The sequence below is a fragment of the Panthera uncia genome (assembly GCF_023721935.1).
Source record: "Panthera uncia isolate 11264 chromosome A1 unlocalized genomic scaffold, Puncia_PCG_1.0 HiC_scaffold_16, whole genome shotgun sequence".
NCBI lineage: Eukaryota > Metazoa > Chordata > Mammalia > Carnivora > Felidae > Panthera > Panthera uncia.
The window spans coordinates 546,365-572,737 of NW_026057576.1; the positions used below are offsets into that span (position 1 = coordinate 546,365).

A 26,373-nucleotide genomic window follows, 5' to 3' on the forward strand; every position below is an offset into this window, starting at 1 on the left:
CCCCCAGCCAGCCCACCACCTCCCCCCAGCCCTCCTACCAGTGCCAGCCAGCAAGCCCTCCCCTTCTCTGACCTGCAGCTCTCCAGGTAGCTGCTTATGAGTACAGGATACTTTCTCAGACCTGAGTGGACACAGAAGAGGAAGCAGGTGTGCAGTTTGGGATCCTGTGAAGAGAGGGTTCTTGGACAGCCCTTCTGCCCTGTGCACTCCATTTCCACCCTGCCTCCCCTGGCCCCCAGCCTCAGTGCAGCTCGCACAGTACCCTGACCCCCTACTAATTGCAGAGAAGGGTGCGGAAGAGGAGAAGAGTGAGGTTGGAAGCCTGAGCAAGTGACAATGGAGCAGGGGAAGGAAAGCCACTTGGGACTGGTGTTTAAAGCCCTGGGCCGGGATGGGGTGGGGGTCAAAAGGTTAGGGCCTGGTGGGTATTCACTGTCACTGGTAGAGGTACCACTTGTGAGGGTGATCCCTAGGGGAGTGTGGAAACCCCCCCCCCCATTCTTACTGTTTCTCTTGGCTTCACTTATGTCCCCCTCTCCCTGACTTGGTGCTCTAGTGCACCTCACTAGGGTTTGTGACCAGAGTCTGGATGAGTTTGAATTTGAATGAATTGAGTTTGTATTTCTAGCACCCAGGTTTTTACATGTTTGGGGTTTGGGGTTTTTTTAGGTTGTCATCCTTGATAAAGGAAGTGTATCCATCAAAAAGAAAAAAGAAATAGGGAGCTAAACCATGTGAACATCTGGGAGTTGCTCATTCCAGGTAGAGGCAACAGTACGTGCAAGGGCCCTGTGGTGGGAGCAAGCCTGATATGGTCAGGGACATCAAGGAGGCCACTGTGGCTAGAGCAGAGTGGAAGGGGAAAGCATGGCAGCAGATTGGGTCAGAAAGGTGGTGGGGGGGTCAGTTCACATCAGGATACAGGACAAGTTATTGTCCTTAATTCTGAGTAAAATGGAAGCTACTAGAAGATGTTTGGCAGAGGAGTGATGTGATCTGACCTGTTTTATTAGGATCATACTAGCTGCCATGTTGAGAACAGTATGAAGAAGGTCAGTTAGGAGACATCTTAGGTCACGTGGTCTGGAAAACAGACTCCAGGTAAAAATTTGTTCTCAGGAAGCTTGTTGGGAAGTGCTCCTGTAAGAGAGTGAGGGAATCAGGACGTGGCAAAAGGAGACATTGAGCCGTGACACCTCTAGCATATGATGCATATGAGTCCTCAGATGATCTCAGAGGGAGCTCCGAAGCTGGGATAGCCCCTCAGAGATATTCTGAATTGAGGCCGGGTGCCAAGCTTTGTGCTCACAGAGGCATCAGTCACTGGATGTGGCTGCCTGTGGAGAGGGGTCATAATCTTGGGTGAGGCGGTCCACCTTTTGCTGAGTACCGTCTGGGGAAGGACTCAGCAGAGGACACTCCCAGCAGCCTTGGTCCTGAAAAGAACATCTGGTCCTGAAAAGAATCATGTCATAGCACCAAACGTAGGTGACCATTCAAGCAGTTCGTTCAAGGATGACGGTTAACAATGGCGGTGGGTAAGAAATGATTTGGTCTGGCAAAGGATTGAAGGTAGAACCAGTAAGATTTGCTGATGGACGTGAACACTAGAGAAAGTCGAGTGTCAAGAATGAAGCCAAGGTTCTTGTCCTGAGCAACTAGAAGGACTGATCACGTTTGCACGTACTGAAATGGGGAAGGTGGTAGGAGGGCAACTTGGGAGGACTATCAGGAAGCCATCCTCGGCCGTATCACACGAGACGCTGATGTCCAGATGGAAAAGCTGAGCAGGAAGTTAGGCATTTGAGTCTAGAGTGCAGGGAAAAGTTAATTCCCAGCGGAGTCATAACTGGGGGAAGTTGCCAGCACTTAGGTTCTGTTTAAAGTCCTGTGACCCCTTTAGATCACCAAGAGAATAGGTAGGGAGGGAAGACCAACATGCCGTGGGTTGGGAGAGGAGGCTGGTCAGCAAAGGAGACAGAGAGGGAATGGCCAGTGAGACACCCGGGGGGGCCTGGGTCTCCGGAAAGAATGATAATTCTGTCAAAGGCTGCTGACGGATCAGGTAGAGTCAAGGCCGAGACTTGACCTTTGGATTCAGCAATAAGGAGATCATCGACAATCTTGACAATTGCCTCTTTGATGGAGCAGTGGGGGTGAAAGCCTAATTAGAGTGAGTGCAAAAGAAAATGGGGGGAAAGAGGAGAGAAAATGAGACCGTGGCTGAAGAGAAATGGAATCAGATTGGTTTCCTTTTTCTTTTAAGATGAGAGAAATCATGGCACGTGTGTGAGCCAGTGCACGAGAAAAACACTGATGATCCAGTAGAGGGAGTGTGAGATGTGTGTTCACACCCCCAAGCAGTAACTCAGTTCTGACACTGTCTGCCTGGAAATAGTGTCCAGTCCCACAGGTTAGTCCCGCAGGACTGCCTTCCTCCCCTGCTGTCACTTCAGAGGCTGGTCCCGGGTCCCACAGAGCCTGATGCGGGGCTCTAACTCAGGAACTGCGAGATCATGACCTGAGCCGAAGTCAGCCACTTAACTGACTGAGCCACCCAGGCGCCCCTCCAGAAGTCACCTCTCTAACATAAACTCGGATGTGGTTGAAAGGGGTTTGTTATGAATATGGAGATGCCCACATTGTTCTTCTCATTTGGGAGATGCTGAGAGCTGTGGGAGCTCTGTGCGAGAAACAGGCACGAAGACCCAATACATATTTCTTGTTCTAAATCACAATGGCACAGCGGGGAGTGATACCCCTTCTGTAGCAGGGGCGAGGGGGAGAGGTAATGCTCAAGTGCAGTGCTGGGCCGCAGCCAGAAGCTCACAGCTAGTGCCCCCAAGGTCATGGGACAGAAAGTCAAGCTCATGGGCACACATGCAGGTCGACTGCCAGTGTGCCGTGAAGGTTGTTTTCTAAGATTTGACCTCATCGTGGGCTCCTAACACTGAAGACTGCACTGAACGGCTATCAAGCCCTCTTAGGAAGATAAAAACATCTGAGTCCGGTATTGGGATATTCCTCTCTCTGCAGAGGGAAATCAGATTACCTGTCACGGTCGCCTGAAACTGGGGAAATTGGTGTGGCGGGTGGAGCGGGTGTGCTGTGTGTGATATTCGTACTAGTTTGCATACATCCGATCATTGCCTTCCGGCCGCTCTGATCCAAACCCTCATCCCAGAGGTGGTTCAGGGAAATGTTATAGACTTTGTCTCTGTCCCGGTGTGGACTCCTCGTAAATGTTCTACTATATATTAATCTCTTTGGAGCCACGTAGGAGCTGTGACCCCATGGTTACCACTTCCTATGAGTCAGGCCCTGGATTGAGTTTTTCACAGGCTGTATTTAATTCTCCCCAAAACTCTGTGAGGTGGCTGCTGTGATTATGCCCATTGTTTAGATGAGGGATCTGATGTGCGGAGATGTTAACAGTATGATAAAGCGCAGATTTCAACGCAGATCATCGTGACTCGCGAGGCCAGCCTCCTCAACCGGCGGTCTAGCGCAGAGAATCCGGAGTTCGAAAGACTTAGCTTCATATCCTCACTCATTCTATTCTAGCTCTACGACCTTGAGGAAATTATTTAACTTCTTTGTGCCTCAGTTTCCTCATATGTAAAATTGTGAGGATTAAATATAATGAATGTAAAGTAGGGCATTTTTTTCATAAGCAGTAGATACAAAACAAATGGTGATTATGTTAAAAGGAGAGTCATGTATACATTACTGTGGATTAGAAAACTTGTGCCATTTGATATTTTAAACCTGATGAAGATTTTTTCCATGGGGAAGTTTGCCCAAAAAATAACTCCTGATTTAGCAGTGAATTTTCCACTAATTTGTGATTAGACAGCCGGCCTGTAGGTTGACTTTGAATATCCAAACAGAGGCCCAGCAGCAGGGACTTGTATATTCATGGCTCACTTACTTGACTCTTAGAATGAGTTTAATGTTTTTAGTTTAGTAATAAAACTAAAATAGTAGTTTCATCTGAAGGAGGAAAATTAAGATGTCAAAAATTAGTACCACTGTATTTATTTCTCTTCTAAGACCTAGTAAAAATACTTTTCTCATCATTATCAAATATTCCTTGCTTTCTGAGTGCTCAGTCATACAATTACAGAGAGAGTGAAGCTGCCATAGGCCTGACCCCTGGGAGCTCCCATGCGAAGACAGACCTGCTGACTAGATCCAGGCAGGACATGCACAGAGTAGGATGAAAACATTAACCTAAACCAAAAGACAGTTAGACAGTGATCCTATCCATCAATCACAGGCGGAGCGTAGGTGCCCTGCGGGGTTTGGTAAAACTGGATATCCTAGAGACAGATGAAGAGAGTTCCGTGCACGGGAGCTCGGATAGCCTCCTGGTCAGCAATCTGCGTGCCTTCTCTGCCGGGTGCTCTCTGACCTTCTACAATGCCTTGGAGTCACCAGACACCCAAGAAACTCTGGGATTCAATCCTTTGGGGTTATCTTGGGCCATGGCCAGTCCCCAGTTCCAGGGAGCTGCCTGGTGAGCAGATGGCTGCCACCAGCTGGTGAGGCCTTTGTTTGAAGAACTGGGTCTCCTGGAGGGTGCTGACCTGCTGATTTGGAGAAAATCAAATTCTTTTTTAAATGGATGTGCCTTGAATTTTTTCTCTGGTGCGGCGCATTTTTTCTCTGGGAGCAGCACAGTTTACTGTGAATCTAGCTGTGGACAGCTTTTTTGTATAAGTTCATAACCTTTATTCTTTTTTGTTTTGTTTTATTTATTTATTTTGAGAGAGAAAGAGAGCAAGCAGGGGAGGGGCAGAGAGAGAGGGAGACAGAATCCCAAGCAGGCTCCGTGCTGTCAGCTCAGAGCCTGAAGAAGGGTTCGATCTCATGAACCATGAGATCATGACCGGAGCCTAGATCAAGACTCAGACATTAACAGACTGAGCCACCCAGCCATCCCACCTTTATTCTTTTTAATTTTTCATTTCACTCTCTTCCCAGAGGTTATTAATGACAAATGGTTAAATATTTTTTCCTCATTATTGCCACATGTTTAAATGTTACTGTTTATTATATGTCTAGGTGTTTTTGTTTTTTTTTTAATTTTCAAATGTTTAAAGACTGGCCTTTTCTTAAGCAAGGGAGTGATGTGATGAACACAGTCCGTTTAGTAAAATTAATCTGATAGGAATAGAGACAGCATGTAGGAGTGGAAAAGATTAATTCAGGAGTCGTCTAGACAGGAAGAAATGAGCATGGATGAGAAAACCCATGGAGGGCTGTGCACAGAGAGGTAAAGGAAGAAGTGCCAAGACCTGAAAACAGGCCAGATATAAGAACCCTTCTGGAATAGTGTCTGGGCCCATGTGACACCAAGGAGAGATCAAGATCCACACATGAAGGGACCATTCTGTTGCCGCCTTAACAGAAGTTGCATTGCTTCTGTTAAGCCATTGTTTGCAATATTGTAATACTAGTGACTTTTATTCTAGCCATGTGTGTATGAATTTCCTAAAGATGTAGCTACTATGTTTTATAATGTAACATGGACTCTACACAGTAACTGTAGAATGCTCTAGCCCCTGAAGCCAGGATTGGGAGTTTGAGGGACATGATGCAAATTCAAGCAATTGAAAGAAAATATACATTGTAGTTTCCGTTAATAGTTGTTCCTGCAAATGTTGTTCCATATGGTTTCATCAAGTACATGGATTTTTTGTTCTTCTTCAGGTCATTGTTTTTCAGACATATACAAATCAAAGTTCTGTGCCCATTGAGGCAAAATATATTTTTCCCTTGGATGATAAGGCAGCTGTCTGTGGTTTTGAAGCATTCATCAATGGGAAACACATAGTAGGAGAGGTAAGGGGAGAAAATGCACTGCGATCGCTCTTTGGTTTCAAAGTAAGTTTCCCATTTACTCAAATGTTTCTCATCTGAGTCCCCATAGCTATAAGGTTGAGTAGCAACCTTGTCATAAGACAGAAATAATCTTTGAAGAACCAAGCACTTGGACAGTTGGCTTCCTGGGACGCATCCCTCCCTGATTAACTGGTTTCTGTTCCTGTCCGTCCAGTGTTCATCAGTCAGTGCCTTGCAAAATCTTTGCCTAGCACTTCAGAAAAGATCAATTTCAGTATCAAAAGTTTAAGAGAGGCACATTGGAAAATTGGTGAAGCCCTTATACAGTTTTGCAAACAATGACCCTCTGCGCCCTGCTGTAACAGACGGACTGAGGTGATGGCTATTGTTGTAAGAAAGGGTGTACCAAAAGAAATAACAAGTGATACATTCTTTGTTTATTCTAAGGATTAGCCCACAATTGCAATAACTGCTATTTTATTAAATTTAAGATTTAACTTATTATTTTTGTTCAACATAAAATCCCAATCAAATATTTTTTTCACTATTGACTGAAATATTTTGGTCCCAACATCATCATTTTGGCCTTTTAATATTCAAATTCTTATTAGGTAATTACATTTTAACGGCCACTTTATATAGGTTTCATTTCACCTTAGACGCTTAGTTTTCTGGTTTTGCATAGGTTTTAATAAATATTGATGAAGTTTTTCTTGTTAAAGTCTGAAATCACTATTCATGTTATATGACTGGCTTGAAAATAATCTTTTCCAGGTTAAAGAGAAGGAAGCAGCCCGCCGTGAATACCGAGAAGCCATCAGTCAAGGCCATGGCGCTTACTTGATGGACCAGGATGCACCCGTAGGGCTTGATATTCATGCATTCCTCTAACATACTTACCAGAAGGGAGAAAGAGTTGGAATAGGACTTGAAACATGAAATTCATAGTAGAAACTGGGATAATTTATGCTGTTTTAGGCCTAGAGTTTAACTTGCCATTAGTGAGGGGAGGTCAAGCTGGTCAGAACCATTTGGCTTACCTGAATGCGGGAGGAAACGGTGTCAGAATTGCCAAACAAATAAGAACAGCTACTTCTGTCCTTGGGAACAGAGTTTCCCGGAAGTGACGATGAAAATACATTTGGGGTACGTAATCTTCATCTTCTGGTAAAAGAGTGTAATATACGGTTGACCATTGAACAACACAGGTTTGAACTGCATAGATGCACTTTTAGGCAGATTTTTTTGGATAAATACAGTACAGCCTTGTAAATTGTCTTCCTTATGATTTTCTTAGGAACAGTTTCTTTTCTCCAACTTACTTCATTGTAAGATTATAGTATATAACATATAGCATGCAAAACATGTGGTAATTGACTGTTTATGTTATCAGTAAGGCTTCCAATCAGCAATAGGCTATTAGTAGTTAAATCTTTAGGGAGCCAAAAGTTATAAGCAGATTTTTGGCTGTATGGGGATCAGTGCCCTTAACCCCCATGTTGTTCAAGGGTCCACTGTATATACATTTTTCTTAGAACTAAGCCTACGTAGCAATTTATCCAGTTTCCACCAAATCATATCCCAGGGAGGCATTTCTGCAGAGTCCGGAGACAGGTCCAGATTCTTTTCATTCTGATTAATTGCTTTCATAGGGATAAAATTGTGGAGAATCTGGAAGCAGGTACAGTTACGATGCCTACTAGATTTCTTCTTTTGAAAGATAAGCAGGAATTCTCCAGGTAACCTAAGAGGTAAGGGCCTGCAGACAGAGGGGAGACACATACACAGGCTGTAACAGACCTGAAAAAGCATGGTTCCTTGGGAAAATAGAAATATTTCAACTTGGCTGGGGTGACACTGATAAGAATTGCCTTTGAGAAAGAACACTCAAGTGGTGATGAGAAGGTTGGAGTGGCCTGAGGGACACCTCGGGGCAGGGGAGATTGTCTAGTTTGCTAAGTTGGCTTTACCAACAAACACTTATTTCTTACAGTTCTGAAGGGAGGGAGGTCCAAAATGATGATGGTGGATTTCTTCCTGGTTTCCTCATATAGCAGGGAGTAGGTGCTAGTCTCTTCCTCTTCTTATGGGGACACTAATTCCATCATGAGGCCTCATTGAAACCTGATTACTTCCCAAAGGCCGCACCTCCTAATACCATCCCAGTGGGTGTCAGGGTTTCAACCTATGGGTTTGGGGGGGAACACAAACATGCAGACTGTCACGGAGAGGAGTTTGGTGGCCCTTGTGGTAATCTAGGCAAGAGGTGGGATGAGGGCCCAAACTAAACTGCTGAGGTAGTGACAGTGGAAACGGAGAGGATGCAGCACATCCGAAAGATGCCAGGGCGGTGGAGGGCACAGACTGAAGCCAGATTGGAGGGTGTGGCAGGGAGAAACGAGTCAAGAGTAACACTGGGATCAGTGTGGCTGTTCATCAAGGCAGGGATTTGAGAGAAGCAGATGCTTCGTGGGTGTGGAAGTGACAAGTGCAGGAGGAGATGATGAGTCTAAGAGACTGATGGGACTTTGGGGGGACAGGTCCCTGAGACAGCGGGTCAGGCATCAGGAGAAAGGTCTGCACTGGGCGTGGGGATCTGGGAGTCATCGTGGGAGGCCCTAAATTGACATGGTGACACATTGGGCATCATGCAAGGATGCAGCCCTGGGACCCTGCCTTTAAGTGTTGGTTGGCAAAGGGAAAGCAGAAAAAGACCTGAGCTGCCATGCCCAGATTCCCTAGCTTTCTGGCTTGAGGAAGCTTAAGTCTAATTCAGCTTTAAAGTATACAGTTTTTTCTCTTCCTAAGATTCCTTGGATTAAGGCACAATAAAGAGTCTGTCAAAATTACTAGACTCAATTTTGCCTTGGCCCACCTTTAGGATATATCTATCTAAATTAATCTTATATTTAGTGCATTTTGAAGTAAGGTTAAAAAGAACGAGGTGGAGTGGTCATGAAGTCCGTAACTGAAAATATTTTTAAAAACCACACGTATTTATTAGGCGATAGGTCTAAAGCTGATTTCGTTCCCCTCCCTTCCCCTCCAAACTGTTTCCTTCTCCTGTTTTTCTGGTGGTAATAATGGCGTCACCACTTACGCAGTCGGCCAGGTGGGAACCCAGGGCATCACCCTTCGGTCCTCCCTTCCCTGTTGTCCATCATCCATCTCCAAGTAATCATCTGTTCAGGTTTCTTACCAGCTTAGGAGGCCTGCCCATCTCACCACCTCTCCTATGGCCACTACTGTGGGGCCCACCGTCATCCCCTCAGCCCATCAGTACGGTGCCCAAGACCCTCCCAAGCCTGGCCTCACCTGCCTCAGCCTCATTGCACTACGTCCTTCCTCCCACTTCAAACCCCAGTGAGCCTGAGCTATTATTCGTCATCTTGAAAACATAACGCCATTTGCAGAGGCCCTCATTCTTCTGCTTGGAATGTCCAGACTCCATCTGCTCGCTTAATTTCTTTTTTAAGTAAGCTTTATGCCCAGCATGGGACTTGAACTCATGACCCTGAGATCAAGAGTAGCATGCTCTACTGACTGAGTCAGCCAGGTGCCCCTGTTTGCTTAACTTAAAAGACACGTATGTTTAAAAAGCCTTGGCTTCAGGGTCTCTCCACGTAAGGGAAAACTACAGTTGTCCTTGCCTTCACCCAGGACAGGTACCACTGCTTTCTGCTCCTCTGGCAACAGTGCATATCTGCCTCACTACTCTTCATACACTATTTACAAAGATAGAGGTCTAGTTTGTCGTCCCAGATATTTAAGCAGGGAAGTAACAGGAAAGGGTAAATAAAGAGTTAATGAGGAAATGCAGAGGAAATTTCGAGGCCAAGTCGGAAGCTGGGAGAAGCTGAATCAAGGACCCAGCCTCCGTGGACGGAAGCTGCCGAGTGAGGGCTAGCTTCCCTGTTACTCTAGACCAAGATGCTAGCCCCCTCGGAGCCCGTAGGGGAATCCACAGTTCCCGTGCCCCATCTGTGCCTTGAGGGGCTCATCACTCTTTGGAATTCAGTTCACTTGGCTGCCTTGCAACTCAGTGTTCTGGCAGTTCAAGACAAGTTACAGTTTTGTAGATTATCCGGCTTGTTGCAACAGAAGTGACATCTTGCATCTGTAGCCTACATAGAAACGGAAGTGCAGCCCCACTCTATTCCCGTGGCAGTCCCTCAAATGAGCCCCAGGTTTTTATGCACTTCTTTCAAGGACAAACACTGTTTACGAATCATCTCTCCATTGTTTATCCCTTCGTTGGAATCCATTTCTTCATTGGGTGTTCTTGCAAATGGATATTATCATTAGTATTATATGCTCCTAAACATACTGAATTTTATGGCAGTACAGTCAAGCAGAACGGAAGATATGCTTGGGGTATTAAGAGCTTCTCTGTGTAGGATCAGAAAAAATAGATCTGTTCTTTTTTCTGCCCTAGTCATTCATGAGTCTGTCTCCTTATGCAGTGATTATAATGCCCCTTTAAAAGAAAATGAAATGCCTTTTCTAAATAAAATGATGAGTAAACTGTAGGGTGAAAGAATTAAGTGAGGAGCAAGTTAGCGAGAACTGCTGAAGCTCTCTGGCTCCTGACAGAATTACCGCCAGATGCTGTGGAGGTCGGAGAGGCTACAGGCCCTTCCAGAAGGGGCTGTCTGGAGGCTGGCTGTGCAGAGCCCCGTGCCCAGGGCCTCTGTGCGAGGACGAGGACGGTGAGGCTCCCCAGTCAGGGTGGGGTCCTGCTTCCAGGGGGCCTCCCCTCCCTCTGCCCTTTGTAGATGTCACACCGTTCCCACCCCTGGGGACCCGCTCCAGGATTCTCCTTTAGCACTACAAAATGGTATATGCTCATTTTCTGAAGAAGACTCTGGCAGATTGTAATTTAAGCGGCTCATGTAATAGGGGGGATTAACTAGCATAGAATGCATATGCTTTTGAGTGGAAAGCTGAGTAATGTGTTTCTATTTCAGGATGTTTTTACTGTTAGTGTCGGAAATCTACCCCCTAAGGCTAAGGTCCTGATCAAAATTACCTACATCATGGAACTCAGCATCCAAGGCACCAGGGCCGTCTTCTTCATGCCCGCCACCGTAGCACCCTGGCAACAGGACAGAGCTTTGAATGAAAACAGTCAGGTTCGTATGCTTAAGAAAGATTTAAAGAAGCTTTTTTTTGGTGATTTATTCACAGGGAAGAAAAAGTATCCAAAATAATCTAATCTTCGTGGTGCAAAATCCGTTTTGCTGACATTTCTGCATTTAGATACAAGGCACAGTTACACTCAATGGGTATCATATTTTTATTCTGTTCAGTCACTTAAAAAATTTTTGTGTCTCTACTTACATGTTCATTATGAATAATTTAGATAAGCATAAAGAATGCCAAGAAACCAAAGAGGAAAATTTAAACAACCCTTAATTCCATTGCCAGAGATAGTAGCCCAAAGCTACTGGTTAACACTTTGTTCCTATTTTGTATGTATTTATATAAACTGTGTTTCTATGTGTATGTGTATATGTATATATAGGTGTATAGGTATATGTGTGCATATACACTCATAGAGATATATGTGTAGTTGAAAATCTCTATGCAAATGGTCATAAATAATCCCCAATATCAGTTGCATTTTAGAAGTTACTGTTTTTCCATGACCAAATGTTCTGTCTCGCCACTCCAACACGAGACCAGCTATCTCATAGCTGCTGTAGGGTGTGGCCTTGGCAACGCTACTTTCAGCTTTGAGGTCTCATTGTGAAACTTAGTAGATACTTAGTTATACATGTATATTTTTCTTTTAACAGGATACAGTAGAGAAGATTTATGTAAAGGAAATAGGAACAAAGCAAAGGTTAGTACCAAAAATATAAAACCCACCAGTCATTGAATGGACTGGTTTTAAATTTTCATTTAAAATTATGTATATATACATATTTACATATGTATTATATATATTTATTTATATATAACTTAAAAATTATATATAAATATGTATATTTAAATATGTATATTTAAATATGTATATTAAAATTATATATACATATTTATATATGATATTTATATGTATATTATATATGTGTATATATACATAATTTTTAAAAATGACTACAAGTAGTTGTTTAATATTTAAGATTATAGACTCAGACAACTTTCTCTTCTTTTTTGGTAGCTTCTCTTTGTGTATGTCCATTGAGATGCCATATGTGATTGAATTCATTTCTAGTGATACACATGAACTGAAACAAAAGGTTAGTAAATCTTTGGTTTATTCTCTAAGAGCTCTTATTTTAGCATAGTTTTATTTTATCAAGGCAATACTTGATGGCTTAAAAAGTTACGTAATCATAATGCTAACAACGGCTTCTACAACAAGCTGCAGTCGGTTCTACCCTGCCGCTTCCAGACCCGCCTCCAGAGACAGTGAACCACTTTAAATACTTAACCTCCTTTCTGCTGGCCTCCAAAGTTGTGAATGATACATTTTTTTACTGCTTGTTCTTGACTCATCTATTTCAAAAGTATTTTTTTGGCTTCTTACTGCGGTAGATGAAAATCTGATTATCTTGCCTCTCCGCTACCCTCAGTCACACACAGATTAAAACTCTTCGGAATACTCTTTTTCACTGCTGAATGCTCCCAGTAATTCGGAAATGTTTTCCCCCTGAGACCCTCTTCCTTTTCCGTGTCTCCACTGCAGCCCAGCCTGGTTACTGCAGGGCAGGGGTTGTCCCAGGGCCTTTCTTTTCTGATTCTCCTTTGCAGGACTTTTGTTCCTTACCCTCTTTCTTGTGTTACTCCTTCCATTGGCAGAGCACAGCCTCCATTCACTTCCTGAGTAGGTGGAGTGTGTGGGCAGCAGTGCCTGAAGCTGTCCTCATCCCATGTGTTAATGCTGATCATTTGTTGAGGTTTTCATCTCGGGTTGAAAATCACCCTCTGAAAATACTGAAAACGTTATCTTCTAGCTTCTAGTGTTACTTCTGAGAACTTAAATGCTATTCTTATCCCCCATTCCTTGTATGTAATCTGTTTTGTTTTGTTTTGTTTTAACTTCTACAAGAATTTCAGATCTTCTGTTTATCCCTGGTATTCTGAAATTTTATAAGAAGGTGATACTCATTCATTGTATGCAACTCGTAGCCTTTAGTGCTGGAAATTTTTGTTATATTTTTAAAAATAAGTTGTTCCTCTCTCCTGTACCTTTTGCATTGCCTTTCAATCAGGTGTCCCCTGGATGGAGCCTCTTGTTTTCTTTCTTTTTTTCTCCTGTTGACCATTGTATTGTTTTCTTGTTCTACTTTCTGAGTGATTTTTTCAATTTTAAATTCCAACCATTCTACTGAAATTTTTATTTTAGTTCTAATATTTTTAATTTGCAAGAGCTCTTTTCTGCTCTGTAAATATTACTCTTGGGGGGCACCTGGGTGGCTCAGTCGGTTCAGTGTCCAACTCTTGATTTTGGCTTAGGTCATGATTCCAGGGTCATGAGATCGAGTCCCACATCAGGCTCTGCACTGAGCATGGAGCCTGCTTGGGATTCTCTCTCTCCCTCTGCCTCTCCCTCATGTGTTCTCTCTCTAAAATATGAATGAATGAATGAATGAATGAATGAATATTCCTTTTTTATAGCATCTTTGTGTGTTTCATGAATGCAGTACCTTCTCTTTCTTGTCTCTCTGAAAATACATTTTTTCTTCTCTTCCCTGTGTTGTGTCCTTTTTCTTTGAGCTCTCTTTTCCTTCTGGCTTTTGCTTTTTGTTCTCTATATTTTGTGTTAGAGGCTTTTCCTCAAATGCCTGGGTGACTCCTCTGTGCTCGTGTCTAACTGAGACACACACAAAGCTAGCTAGATGCTGTGAGGTAGGGCGAGTGGATGGGAGGCCCTGCACGGGAGGCCCTGGCAACTGGCTGGCTGTTTGATGGTGAGTCTCATGGTAGTGTTTTAGCCTTTCTGCAGTTATTCAGAATTCCTCTAGGGTATTCATAAAGTATGAACTGGGGAGAGGGACTGAGGGGCCCACACTTAGGATGCCACCTTGCACGTCCTTCCCCAGTTGACGTCACTACACACCTATGCTTCGGTATACCTAGGATTCCTGTAGATACTCTTTGCTTGAATTTCTGTAAGTAATGAATCTTCAGTTTCCTTAATTGAGAGAACAGGGCGCTAGCTTTCGGTGCTAGCTGCTTGGCTACTTAGAGCAGGGAGGAGGTCTGCACCAAGGCAACTGAGTGCATAGTCTCCTCACTAGTACTGTTGTTTTCTGCAGTACCTCCAAGGTGTGACCCTTCCTGGGTCGCTGCAGTCCTCCACCCAGTTGGTAGCTTCTTCCACTCTCTGTACACCTTCCACCACACCTCTGTCAGCTTTGTTAAGATCTCTCATCTGCGATTGTCTTCGTTCCTATTCTCCATGTCTTTAAGGGTTGATACCCTCTAATTGATTCCCTCTTATGGTAGGGGGTTTTAGGATTTTGGTAGAGAATGGAGATAAACACATGCATTTAGTCCATCCTGAACAAGAAGCCCTCTGCATCAGGTAGCTTTTGCTCTGAAACAAACAATCTCAAAACTTTATGGTTTAAAACAATAACATTTGTTATTTCTCACAGTTTTGTGAATTGGCTGGGCAGTTCTTTTTTTTTTTTTTTTTTAACGTTTATTTATTTTTGAGACAGAGAGAGATAGAGCATGATCAGGGGAGGGTCAGAGAGAGAGGGAGACACAGAACCTGAAACAGGCTCCAGGTTCTGAGCTGTCAGCACAGAGCCCGATGCGGGGCTCGAACCCACGAACTGCGAGATCGTGATCTGAGCCGAAGTCGGACGCTTAGCCGACTGAGCCACCCAGGCACCCCATGGCTGGGAAGTTCTAATGGGCTGCACTGGCTTGGCTGGGACAAGATGGTCTAGAATGGTCTTATTCTAATACCTGGCTATTGGCCTGGTGTCATTTGGGGTGACGACCACGTGTCTCTCTTCATCAGATTAGCTCAGCTTCATGTGTATGGTAGTGGGAGAGTTCTCAACAGCAACAGGGGAAGGCGAAACTCACTGCACAAACATTTTCCAAGCCTCTTGCATCACATCTGCCAATATCCCATTGACCAAAGCAAGTCACACTGGCCAACTTTGGATTCAAAGGCAGAGAAAGGCCACTTCCTGACAGGAAGAGCTGCAAAGTTGCATTGCAAAGGGGCCAGTACACAGGAATGGAAAAACCTTGAGGCCATTTCACAGTCTATCACATTGCCTTTATTGTTTAAAGCATATAATTCACATTTCCAAAAGTGATTCTATGTTTATGAAAACGTAATTTAAGAATTAGTCATAATTGGGGATGCAAGCTGGTGCAGCCACTCTGGAAAACAGTATGGAGGTTCCTCAAAAAAACTAAAAATAGAACTACCCTACAACCTAGCAATTGCACTACTAGGCATTTATCCACAGGATACAGGTGTGCTGTTTCGAAGGGACACATGCATCCCCATGTTTATAGCAGCACTATCAACAGTAGCCAAAGTATGGAAAGAGCCCAAATGTCCATCAATGGATGAATAGATAAAGAAGATGTGGTATATATATATACATTGGAGTTTTACTCAGCAATCAAAAAGAATGACATCTTGCCATTTGCAACTACATGGATGGAACTGGAGGGTATTATGCTAAGTGAAATTAGTCAGTCAGAGAAAGACAAAAATCATAGGACTTCAGTCATATGAGGACTTTAAGAGACAAAACAGATGAACGTAAGGGAAGGGAAACAAAAACAATATAAATACAGGGAGGGGGACAAAACAGAAGAGACTCATAAATATGGAGAACAAACTGAGGGTTATTGGAGGGGTTTTGGGAGGGGGGATGGGCTAAATGGGTAAGGGACACTAAGGAATCCACTCCTGAAATCATTGTTGCAGTATATGCTTACTAATTTGGATGTAAATTTAAAAAAAATAAAAAATAAAACAAGTTAAAATTAAAAAAAAAAAAAACAATGTACAGGGATATATGGGAAAAAACCAACATATTTTAAGTATTTGTTTATTTATGTGAGAGGACCCAAAGATTATTATAAGCTTGAAAGATGGAGTAATTTGCATATATGATATGTAATTTTAAAATTTTTATTGGTGGATGAGAGTGGTTGAACAAAGTAAAGCCTCCATTTAGTTGATCATTCAGTATTTCATATGTGTTGCTTGCTACATAATATTTTAACATTTGTCTGAATTTGAAACAAGATGGCACATTAATTTATCAGAATACTGTATAATAAATACTATATAATATTATTATAAATACAGAATAAATATCCAGAATAATGGATATTTCTTTTGTTAGACGCATATTATTCAGGATCACTTATTATGTTTATATAATTTTGATATGAAGTAGAAGACTGTATTACAACTTGGAGTTTGTTTTAGAAGATGATAGAAAATTCTGTGGAACCATAATTTTAGAGTTGCGCCTAGGGCTAACAGCCAATGCTTAAATAGTTTAATAATTTATTACTAGGGTTTTACTGTATGTAGTTGTTATGCTTCTAGACATTTTTTCTGCAGTATTTCTGGGATAATTTGCACTAAAATTAGTTTTTAAAAAGGCCATAAAATATGAGAGTTAACTATAAATCCAGGGAATCACTCAATTTTAATTTGCTTCACCAACGCCTGGTACATATCAAGAAATTCATCTTTCCTACAGAATAAAGGATGTCTGTATATATGGGACATAATTTTTTTTTTTTACTAAACACCTTGTCATATTAAATGAGGTAGTTTGTAGAGCATACTAAGGAGTTCAGAACACATGGGAAAGCTATTTTCTATCTCTTAATAAAGTGATTAAAAATCATTCATTGGACCAATGGAAGTCACATAGTGACAACCTAAATAATTATAAATATTAATCTTCATGCAAGTCATATCATCTTCCAAATTTAGCAAGTAAGAGAGGGCATTCCTAATAAGAGATGTAGCACACACATTTTTTCATAGCAAAACATTATAGAATCCACCAACAAAATACTAAAAGATAACATTAATTTTAAAAAATTAATCTGTCAGAATCACAATCTACGTCATATTTCTGATCCTCTACAAATTATAGTCATCATTTTGTCACTCTGTTTCAGGTACAATTAATCAATCTGTTTCCATAAGCTTCAAAAACATCCTTGGTTCTGTTACGGACAAATTTTCTTCTATTCATACCTTCCTTCTTATCTTTCAATTTATCTTCCACTTGACAAATTTATTATAGCATCTTGAATCATCTACCTATAGTTCTCTATATAGTCTCAGTGCTATATGAGAAGTCAAATGACTTAATTTTCTCATTGATAAGGATTGTCATTTGGAGGCAAATTGTATCTCCTTTCCCCCTTTTGTTAATCAAACACTTTATTCTACATGTATTCATGTTAAAGAATAAAAGAAAATCTTTAAGGAAAAGAAAACCCACAATATAACATCATAAAAGTCAATCGATTTATGTAGAAGAAATTTAGGTAACAGAAACCCAGATTCTTAGAATGGAAAAAAAGTTTTTTGCCTTAATGCAGAAAGTCCCTGTATAATATCCCAGAAACATGGTTAATTGTCTTTGCTTAAACAATTCTAGCAGTGGGGAATGCACTACTTTATTAAGGAGTTCATTTTATTATGGACAGCTTTAAAATTTGAAAGTTCCACCTGATATTTGTTCATTTTTTCATAGAGAGCATGAGCAAAGTGCACATCTAATGTAGCTGACCTCATCTAGGCTCTGAACAGGGGCATCTTCCCTGCACTTGTGTGTTTTGTATTCCAGATGATTTGACAGCAGATAGCCGTGTAAGAATATCTACATAGATTCTTTTATTTAAAATTTTATGAAGATAAAATTTTATCTTGATAACTGAACTCATACTCTGAAATGAGAACCTGAACACACAGTGAATTACAAATCTCTTTTTCCTTCTCACTAAGGATAGGATGAAACTCTTCACCCATGTGCCTGAAATAACTCCAGTCTAATCTGGATCCTGCATGATGTCCCCTCTATAGGTTTTGCCCTATTCAACATGACCTACAAATACATTTACTTTAAAAAAAAAAAAAGAATTAGTCATAATTATAAGATTTCCATTGAAGTTTCTATTTATACTATTCTAAGTTATGATTATCTAGTATACTTTCTGCTATATCCAGATAGTTCTAACTGAATACATAGACCTATAACCTTAGGATCCAGGACTTGAGACTGTCTTAAACGTATCTAAATTTGACTGTGTACATCAACCTTAGCATTTCAGGAGGGTAACTGATATAATAATGGTCACACTTCTCAAAACATCATAATTTTAGAATTTATGACTACAATGTTGATTGCTAATGGAGTTATATAAATTATGCAAGGGTTTGCTACTTGAAAGGCAACTTCAAACTGATACTATGGTATTATTCCATTATTTACTTTGTTGTCATTGTTGTTTGTTTTGTAGAGTACAGACTGCAAAGCTGTAATTAGCACCATGGACGGTAGCTCCTTAGACAGCAATGGATTCTCCCTTCATGTCGGTTTATCTGATGCACATCTCCCAAGAATGTGGGTCGAAAAACATCCAGAAAAAGAAAGTGAGGTATGGTCCTTCTTACTTAAAAATGAGAGACACTATTAAAAAAATATTTCAAATACATTATTTAAATTTAGAAGTTACTGTTAGTCCAGGAAAACTAGCATTGCAAAATGAACTCTCACCATTCCAAGATTTTACAACTAAAAATACTTACGGGATCTGGATTGATAAACTTCTGAGGTTTCAACCAAGTTCCTCATGTGGCATGTTTCTCTATAATGACTTTATTTTTTACCTTAATCCCCACTGAAAACAAAAAAATGCCTTCAGACGTTACATTGTTAGTCTGTGTATTTTTATAGTTTTTAAATATTGATACTGTAAAAACAGATACAAAATTATTTATGGCCATAAGACCATTTGTGTCCCTATGACAAAGAATCTCTTATTAGAATAAAAATCGAGAATGACATCAGCAAGATGGCCCAACAAGATGTCCTTCACATGTATCCCCCCACCAACAACAATTATTTGGCATCTATCCATGGACAAAGTGCCATTTGGGAACTTTGGGATCCAGTTAGGAGATTTGGAAATGCCAATACAGCTCAAAAGTGAGGAGAACTGTTTTGAAAAGACAGGCTTGCACCCAGGCGGCTGACTTGCTGACCATGGTCCTGGCTGCAGGCACCATCTGTGCCCCCAGATATCCTGAAAGTACCCTATACTTGGCTCCAGCCTCCTCACAGTCACAGTCTTCAAGCAAGCCTGTGAGTCCAGGGACACTTCCATCTATAACCTTGAAGATTCTGAAAAGGCTGTCAGAAGATTCTGAAAATTCTCGGCTCTAACCCCCTCCTGGCCGCAGTCCACAAGCAGTCCTGTTGGCATAGGACCTATTGGATACTCATGTCTGCACCTCAGGAGATCCAGAAAGGGCCTTATACTCTGCTTCAGCCCTCCAGCTATGGAGGTTCGGTCCACCCAGAGACCCCATGGAACACATCTATCTTCACCTTCAGAGCCAAGTCTGCAGATGCCAGTCATGGCTGTGGAACCTGAAACAGTTGTGGTGCTTGGTTCCAGCCCCTCTCAACTGTAGTCCAGGGCCAATCTTGTCCACTAGAGACTCATCCAGCAACTAGGCAGGAGTACTTCCAGGGACCTAGTGGAAGCTACACCCATCCATGTACCTGGTAATAGGTCTGATGACTGAGAACCTATGGACTCTGAAGTGGATTCTCATCCCAGGTGACTCTACCGAACAGGTTCTGAGGCAGACCCACCCACCCAGGGACCAGACGTGCTCAACCCTCTGGTAACAAGAATATCAGCTGCAGACCACACCATAGACTTAGGAACAGCCTCAAAATTGACTCCAATTCTGCACAATTGTGATTCCAGAGGTAAATGCACCAACCAGGGAGCCAACAGGAAAAGGTCTTTACCTGCCAAACTAGTGCAAGGTTATGTAGATCATGAAGAATCAGGCAAACAGGGGCGCCTGGGTGGCTCAGTTGGTTAAGCATCCGACTTTGGCTCAGGTCATGATCATTGTTCGTGAGTTCAAGCCCCGTGTTGGGCTCTGTGCTGACAGCTCAGAGCCTGAAGCCTGCTTCAGATTCTGTGTCTCCCTCTCTCTCTGCCTTCCTCTGCTCATGCTCTGTCTCTCTCTCTTAAAAATATATAATAAACATTAAAAAAATTAGGAAAAAAAAAGAATTAGGCAAACATGACACCACCAAAGGAAACTAACAAAGCTCCTGTAATTGACCCCAAAGAAATGTAGATCTATGATTTGCTGACAACAAACTCAAAATAATCACCTTAAGAAAACTCCATACAATACAAGGGAACACAGATAAACAACTAAATGAAATCAGGGAAACAACATGTGAACAAAATGAGAAGTTTAATAGAAATAGAAACCATAAAAAAGAACCAAACAGAAAGTTTGGAGCTTAAGAATATAATGACAGGAGGATCCTGGGAAGATGGCGGCATAGGAGGACGCTGGGCTCACCGCGCGTCCTGCTGATCACTTAGATTCCACCTACACCTGCCTAAATAACGCAGAAAACCGCCAGAACACTAGCAGAACGTAGTCTCCGGAGCCAAGCGCAGACGAGAGGTCCACAGAAGAGGGTAGGAAGGGCGGAGAGGCAGTGCACGCCCCACGGACTGGCGGGAGGGAGCCGGGGCAGAGGGGTGGCAGCCGGCCAAGCAGAGCCCCGAGTCTGGCTTGCAAAAGGGGAGGGGCCAGACGGAGTGTGTTCCGACAGCAAGCGGGACTTGACATCTGGAAGGTTATAAGCTAACAGCTCTGCTCGGAGAACGGGAGGGCTGGAGGACAACGGGAGGGAGAGTTGTTGAGCCCTGGATGACAGAGCTCAGCTTGGCGGGGAACAAAGGCGCTCACCAGCGCCATGTCCCTCGCCCATCCCCCAGCCAAAATCCCAAAGGGAACCAGTTCCTGCCAGGGAACTTGCTTGCACCATGCAAACACCCAACTCTGTGCTTCTGCTGCGGATCCATCCCTCTGGCGGGTCTGACTCCCTCCCGGTGCCTCAGGGCCCCTCCCGAAGCGGATCTCCAAAGGAAAAGCGAGCTGAGCCTGCCCCTCCCACCCCTGTGCACCTTGCCAATCCAGCTAATACGCCAGATTCCCAGCACCACAAGCCTGGCAGTGTGCAAGTAGCCCAGACGGGCCTCGCCACCCCACAGTGAATCCCGCCCCTGGGAGAGGGGAAGAGAAGGCACACACCAGTCTGACTGTGGCCCCAGTGGTGGGCTGGGGGCAGATATCGGGTCTGACTGCGGCCCTGCCCACCAACGCAAGTTATTCAAGACAGCACAGGGGAAGTGCCCTGCAGTTCTGCACCACTCCAAGGACTATACAAAATGACAAAACGGAAGAATTCCCCCCCAAAAGAATCTCCAGGAAATAACAGCTAATGAACTGATCAAAAAGGATTTAAACAATATAACAGAAAGTGAATTTAGAATAATAGTCATAAAATTAATTGCTGGGCTTGAAAACAGTATAAAGGACAGCAGAGAATCTCTTGCTATAGAGATCAAGGGACTAAGGAACAGCCAGGAGGAGCTAAAAAATGCTATCAATGAGCTGCAAAATAAAATGGAGACAACTACGGCTTGGATTGAAGAGGCAGAGGAGAGAATAGGTGAACTAGAAGATAAAATTATGGAAAAAGAAGAAGCTGAGAAAAAGAAGGATAAAAAAAATCCAGGAGTATGAGGGGAAAATTAGAGAACTAAGTGATGCACTAAAGAGAAATAATCTACACATAATTGGTCTTCCAGAGGAGGAAGAGAGAAGGAAAGGTGCTGAAGGTGTACTTGAAGAAATAATAGCTGAGAACTTCCCGGATCTGGGGAAGGAAAAAGGCATTGAAATCCAAGAGGCACAGAGAACTCCCTTCAGACATAACTTGAATCAATCTTCTGCACGACATATCATAGTGAAACTGGCAAAATACAAGGATAAAGAGAAAATTCTGAAAGCAGCTAGAGATAAATGTGCTCTAACATATAAAGGGAGACCTATAAGACTCGTGACCCATCTCTCTACTGAAACTTGGAAGGCCAGAAAGGAATGGCAGGAAATCTTCAATGTGATGAACAGAAAAAAAAATATGCAGCCCAGAATCCTTTATCCAGCAAGTCTGTCATTTAGAATAGAAGGAGAGATAAAGGTCTTCCCAAACAAACAAAAACTGAAGGAATTCGTCACCACTAAACCATCCCTACAAGAGAGCCTAAGGGGGATCCTGTGAGACAAAGTACCAGAGACATCACTACAAGCATGAAACCTACAGACATCACAACAACTCTAAACCCATATCTTTCTATAATAACACTGAATGTAAATGGACTAAATGTGCCAACCAAAAGACATAGGGTATCAGAATGGATAAAAAAAAACAAGACCCATCTATTTGCTGTCTACAAGAGACTCATTTTAGACCTGAGGACACCTTCAGATTGAGAGTGAGGGGATGGAGAACTATTTATCATGCCACTGGAATTCAAAAGAAAGCTGGAGTAGCCATACTTATATCAGACAAACTAGACTTTAAATTAAAGGCTGTAACAAGAGATGAAGAAAGGCATTATATAATAATCACAGGGTCTATCCATCAGGAAGAGCTAACAATTATAAATGTCTATGTGCCGAATACAGGAGCCCCCAAAATATAAAACAATTACTCACAAACATAAGCAACCTTATGGATAAGAATGTGGTAATTGCAGGGGACTTTAACATCACACTTACAACAATGGATAGATCATCTAGACACACGGTCAATAAAGAAACAAGGGCCCTGAATGATACATTGGATCAGATGGACTTGACAGATATATTTAGAACTCTGCATCCCAAAGCAACAGAATATACTTTCTTCTCGAGTGCACATGGAACATTCTCCAAGATAGATCACATACTGGGTCACAAAACAGCCCTTCATAAGTATACAAGAATTGAAATCATACCATGCATACTTTCAGACCACAATGCCATGAAGCTTGAAATCAACTACAGGAAAAAGTCTGGAAAACCTCCAAAAGCATGGAGGTTAAAGAACACCCTACTAAAGAAGGAATGGGTCAACCAGGCAATTAGAGAAGGAATTAAAAAATATATGGAAACAAATGAAAATGAAAATACAACAATCCAAACGCTTTGGGATGCAGCAAAGGCAGACCTGAGAGGAAAATACATTGCAATCCAGCCCTATCTCAAGAAACAAGAAAAATCCCAAATACAAAATCTAACAGCACACCTAAAGGAACTAGAAGCAGAACAGCAAAGACAGCCTAAATTCAGCAGAAGAAGAGAAATAATAAAGATCAGAGCAGAAATAAACAATATAGAATCTAAAAAAACTGTAGAGCATATCAACGAAACCAAGAGTTGGTTTTTTGAAAAAATAAACAAAATTGGTAAACCTCTAGCCAGGCTTCTCAAAAAGAAAAGGGAGATGACCCAAACAGATAAAATCATGAATGAAAAGGGAATTATTACAACTAATCCCTCAGAGATACAAGCAATTATCAGGGAATACTATGAAAAATTATATGCCAACAAACTGGACAACCTGGAAGAAATGGACAAATTCCTAAATACCCACACTCTTCCAAACTCAATCAGGAGGAAATAGAAAGCTTGAACAGATCCATAGCCAGCGAAGAAATTGAATCAGTCATCAAAAATCTCCCAACAAATAAGAGTCCGGGACCAGATGGCTTCCCAGGGGAGTTCTACCAGAGGTTTAAAGCAGAGATAATACCTATCCTTCTCAAGCTATTCCAAAAAATAGAAAGGGAGGGAAAACTTCCAGACTCATTCTATGAAGCCAGTATTACTTTGATTCCTAAACCAGACAGAGACCCAGTAAAAAAAGAGAACTACAGGCCAATATCCCTGATGAATATGGATGCAAAAATTCTCAATAAGATACTAGCAAATCGAATTCAAGAATTCAAAGAAGAATTATTCACCATGATCAAGTGGGATTCCTTCCTGGGATGTAGGGCTGGTTCAACATTCACAAATCAATCAATGTGATACATCACATTAATAAAAGAAAAGATAAGAACCATATGATCCTGTCAATCGATGCAGAAAAGGCCTTTGACAAAATTCAGCAACCTTTCTTAATAAAGACCCTCGAGAAAGTCGGGATAGAAGGAACATACTTAAAGATCATAAAAGGCATTTATGAAAAGCCCACAGCTAACATCATCCTCAACGGGGAAAAACTGAGAGCTTTTTCCCTGAGATCAGGAACACGACAGGGATGTCCACTCTCACCGCTGTTGTTTAACATAGTGTTGGAAGTTCTAGCATCAGCAATCAGACAACAAAAGGAAATCAAAGGCATCAAAATTGGCAAAGATGAAGTTAAGCTTTCGTTTTTTGCAGATGACATGATATTATACATGGAAAATCTGATAGACTCCACCAGAAGTCTGCTAGAACTGATACATGAATTTAACAAAGTTGTAGGATGCAAAATCAATGTACAGAAATCAGTTGCATTCTCATACACTAATAATGAAGCAACAGAAAGACAAATAAAGAAACTGATCCCATTCACAATTGCAGCAAGAAGCATAAAATACCTAGGGATAAATCTAACCAAAGATGTAAAAGATCTGTATGCTGAAAACTATAGAAAGCTTATGAAGGAAGTTGAAGAAGGTATAAAGAAATGGAAAAACATTCCGTGCTCATGAATTGGAAGAATAAATATTGTCAAAATGTCAATACTACCCAAACCTATCTACACATTCAATGCAATCCCAATCAAAATTGCACCAGCATTCTTCTCGAAACTAGAACAAGCAATCCTAAAATTCATATGGAACCACAAAAGGCCCCGAATAGCCAAAGTAATTTTGAAGAAGAAGACCAAAGCAGGAGGCATCACAATCCCAGACTTTAGTCTCTACTACAAAGCTGTAATCATCAAGACAGCATGGTATTGGCACAAAAACAGACACATAGACCACTGGAATAGAATAGAAACCCTAGAACTAGACCCACAAACGTATGACCAACTCATCTTTGACAAAGCAGGAAAGAACACCCAATGGAAAAAAGACAGTCTCTTTAACAAATGGTGCTGGGAGAACTGGACAGCAACATGCAGAAGGTTGAAACTAGACCACTTTCTCACACCATTCACAAAAATAAACTCAAAATGGATAAAGGACCTGAATGTGAGACAGGAAACCATCAAAACCTTAGAGGAGACAGCAGGAAAAGACGTCTCTGACCTCAGCCGTAGCAATTTCTTACTTGACACATCCCCAAAGTCAAGGGAATTAAAAGCAAAAATGAACTACTGGGACCTGAAGATAAAAAGCTTCTGCACAGCAAAGGAAACAACCAACAAAACTAAAAGGCAACCAATGGAATGGGAAAAGATATTTGCAAATGACATATCGGACAAAGGGCTAGTATCCAAAATCTATGAAGAGCTCACCAAACTCCACACCCGAAAAACAAATAACCCAGTGAAGAAATGTGCAGAAAACATGAATAAGACACTTCTCTAAAGAAGACATCCGGATGGCCAACAGGCACATAAAAAGATCCTCAATGTCGCTCCTCATCAGGGAAATACAAATCAAATCCACACTCAGATATATCCTCACGCCAGTCAGAGTGGTCAAAATGAACAAATCAGGAGACTATAGATGCTGGAGAGGATGTGGAGAAATGGGAACCCTCTTGCACTGTTGGTGGGAATGCAAATTGGTGCAGCCCCTCTGGAAAACAGTGTGGAGGTTCCTCAAAAAATTAAAAATAGACCTACCCTATGACCCAGCAATAGCACTGCTAGGAATTTACCCAAGGGATACAGGAGTACTGATGCATAGGGGCACTTGTACCCCAATGTATATAGCAGCACTCTCAACAATAGCCAAATTATGGAAAGAGCCTAAATGTCCATCAACTGATGAATGGATAAAGAAATTGTGGCTTATATACACAATGGAATACTACGTGGCAATGAGAAAGAATGAAATATGGCCCTTTTTAGCAACATGGATGGAACTGGAGAGTGTTATGCTAAGTGAAATAAGCCATACAGAGTAAGACAGATACCATATGGTTTCACTCTTATGTGGATCCTGAGAAACTTAACAGAAACCCAGGGGGGACGGGAAGGAAAAAAAAAAAAAAAAGAGGTTAGAGTGGAAGAGAGCCAAAGCATAAGAGACTCTTAAACACTGAGAACAAACTGAGGGTTGATGGGGGGTGGGAGGGAGGGAAGGGTGGGTGATGGGTATTGAGGGAGGGCACCTTTTGGGATGAGCACTGGGTGTTGTATGGAAACCAATCTGACAATAAACTTCATATATTGAAAAAGAAAGGAAAGAAAGAAAGAAAAAGAAAGAAAGAAAGAAAGAAAGAAAGAAAGAAAGAAAGAAAGA

General features: G+C 41.9%; 1 protein-coding gene across 4 annotated transcripts in view; it reads left to right on the forward strand.

Moving 5' to 3' along the window:
- Window positions 1-26,373, forward strand: part of PARP4 (poly(ADP-ribose) polymerase family member 4) — a 107,607-nt gene that overhangs the window by 36,577 nt on the left and 44,657 nt on the right. For all 4 annotated transcript variants that reach the window (XR_007461037.1, XM_049646678.1, XM_049646680.1 and 1 more), the window contains 6 exons: window positions 5,716-5,847; window positions 6,622-6,708; window positions 10,815-10,979; window positions 11,646-11,692; window positions 12,011-12,089; window positions 18,331-18,468. Coding sequence is in view for 3 of the 4 variants with exons in the window: in XM_049646678.1 (XP_049502635.1) it covers window positions 5,716-5,847; window positions 6,622-6,708; window positions 10,815-10,979; window positions 11,646-11,692; window positions 12,011-12,089; window positions 18,331-18,468 (648 nt within the window). In the remaining variant the exon portion in view is untranslated. The remainder of the gene's footprint in view (window positions 1-5,715; window positions 5,848-6,621; window positions 6,709-10,814; window positions 10,980-11,645; window positions 11,693-12,010; window positions 12,090-18,330; window positions 18,469-26,373) is intronic.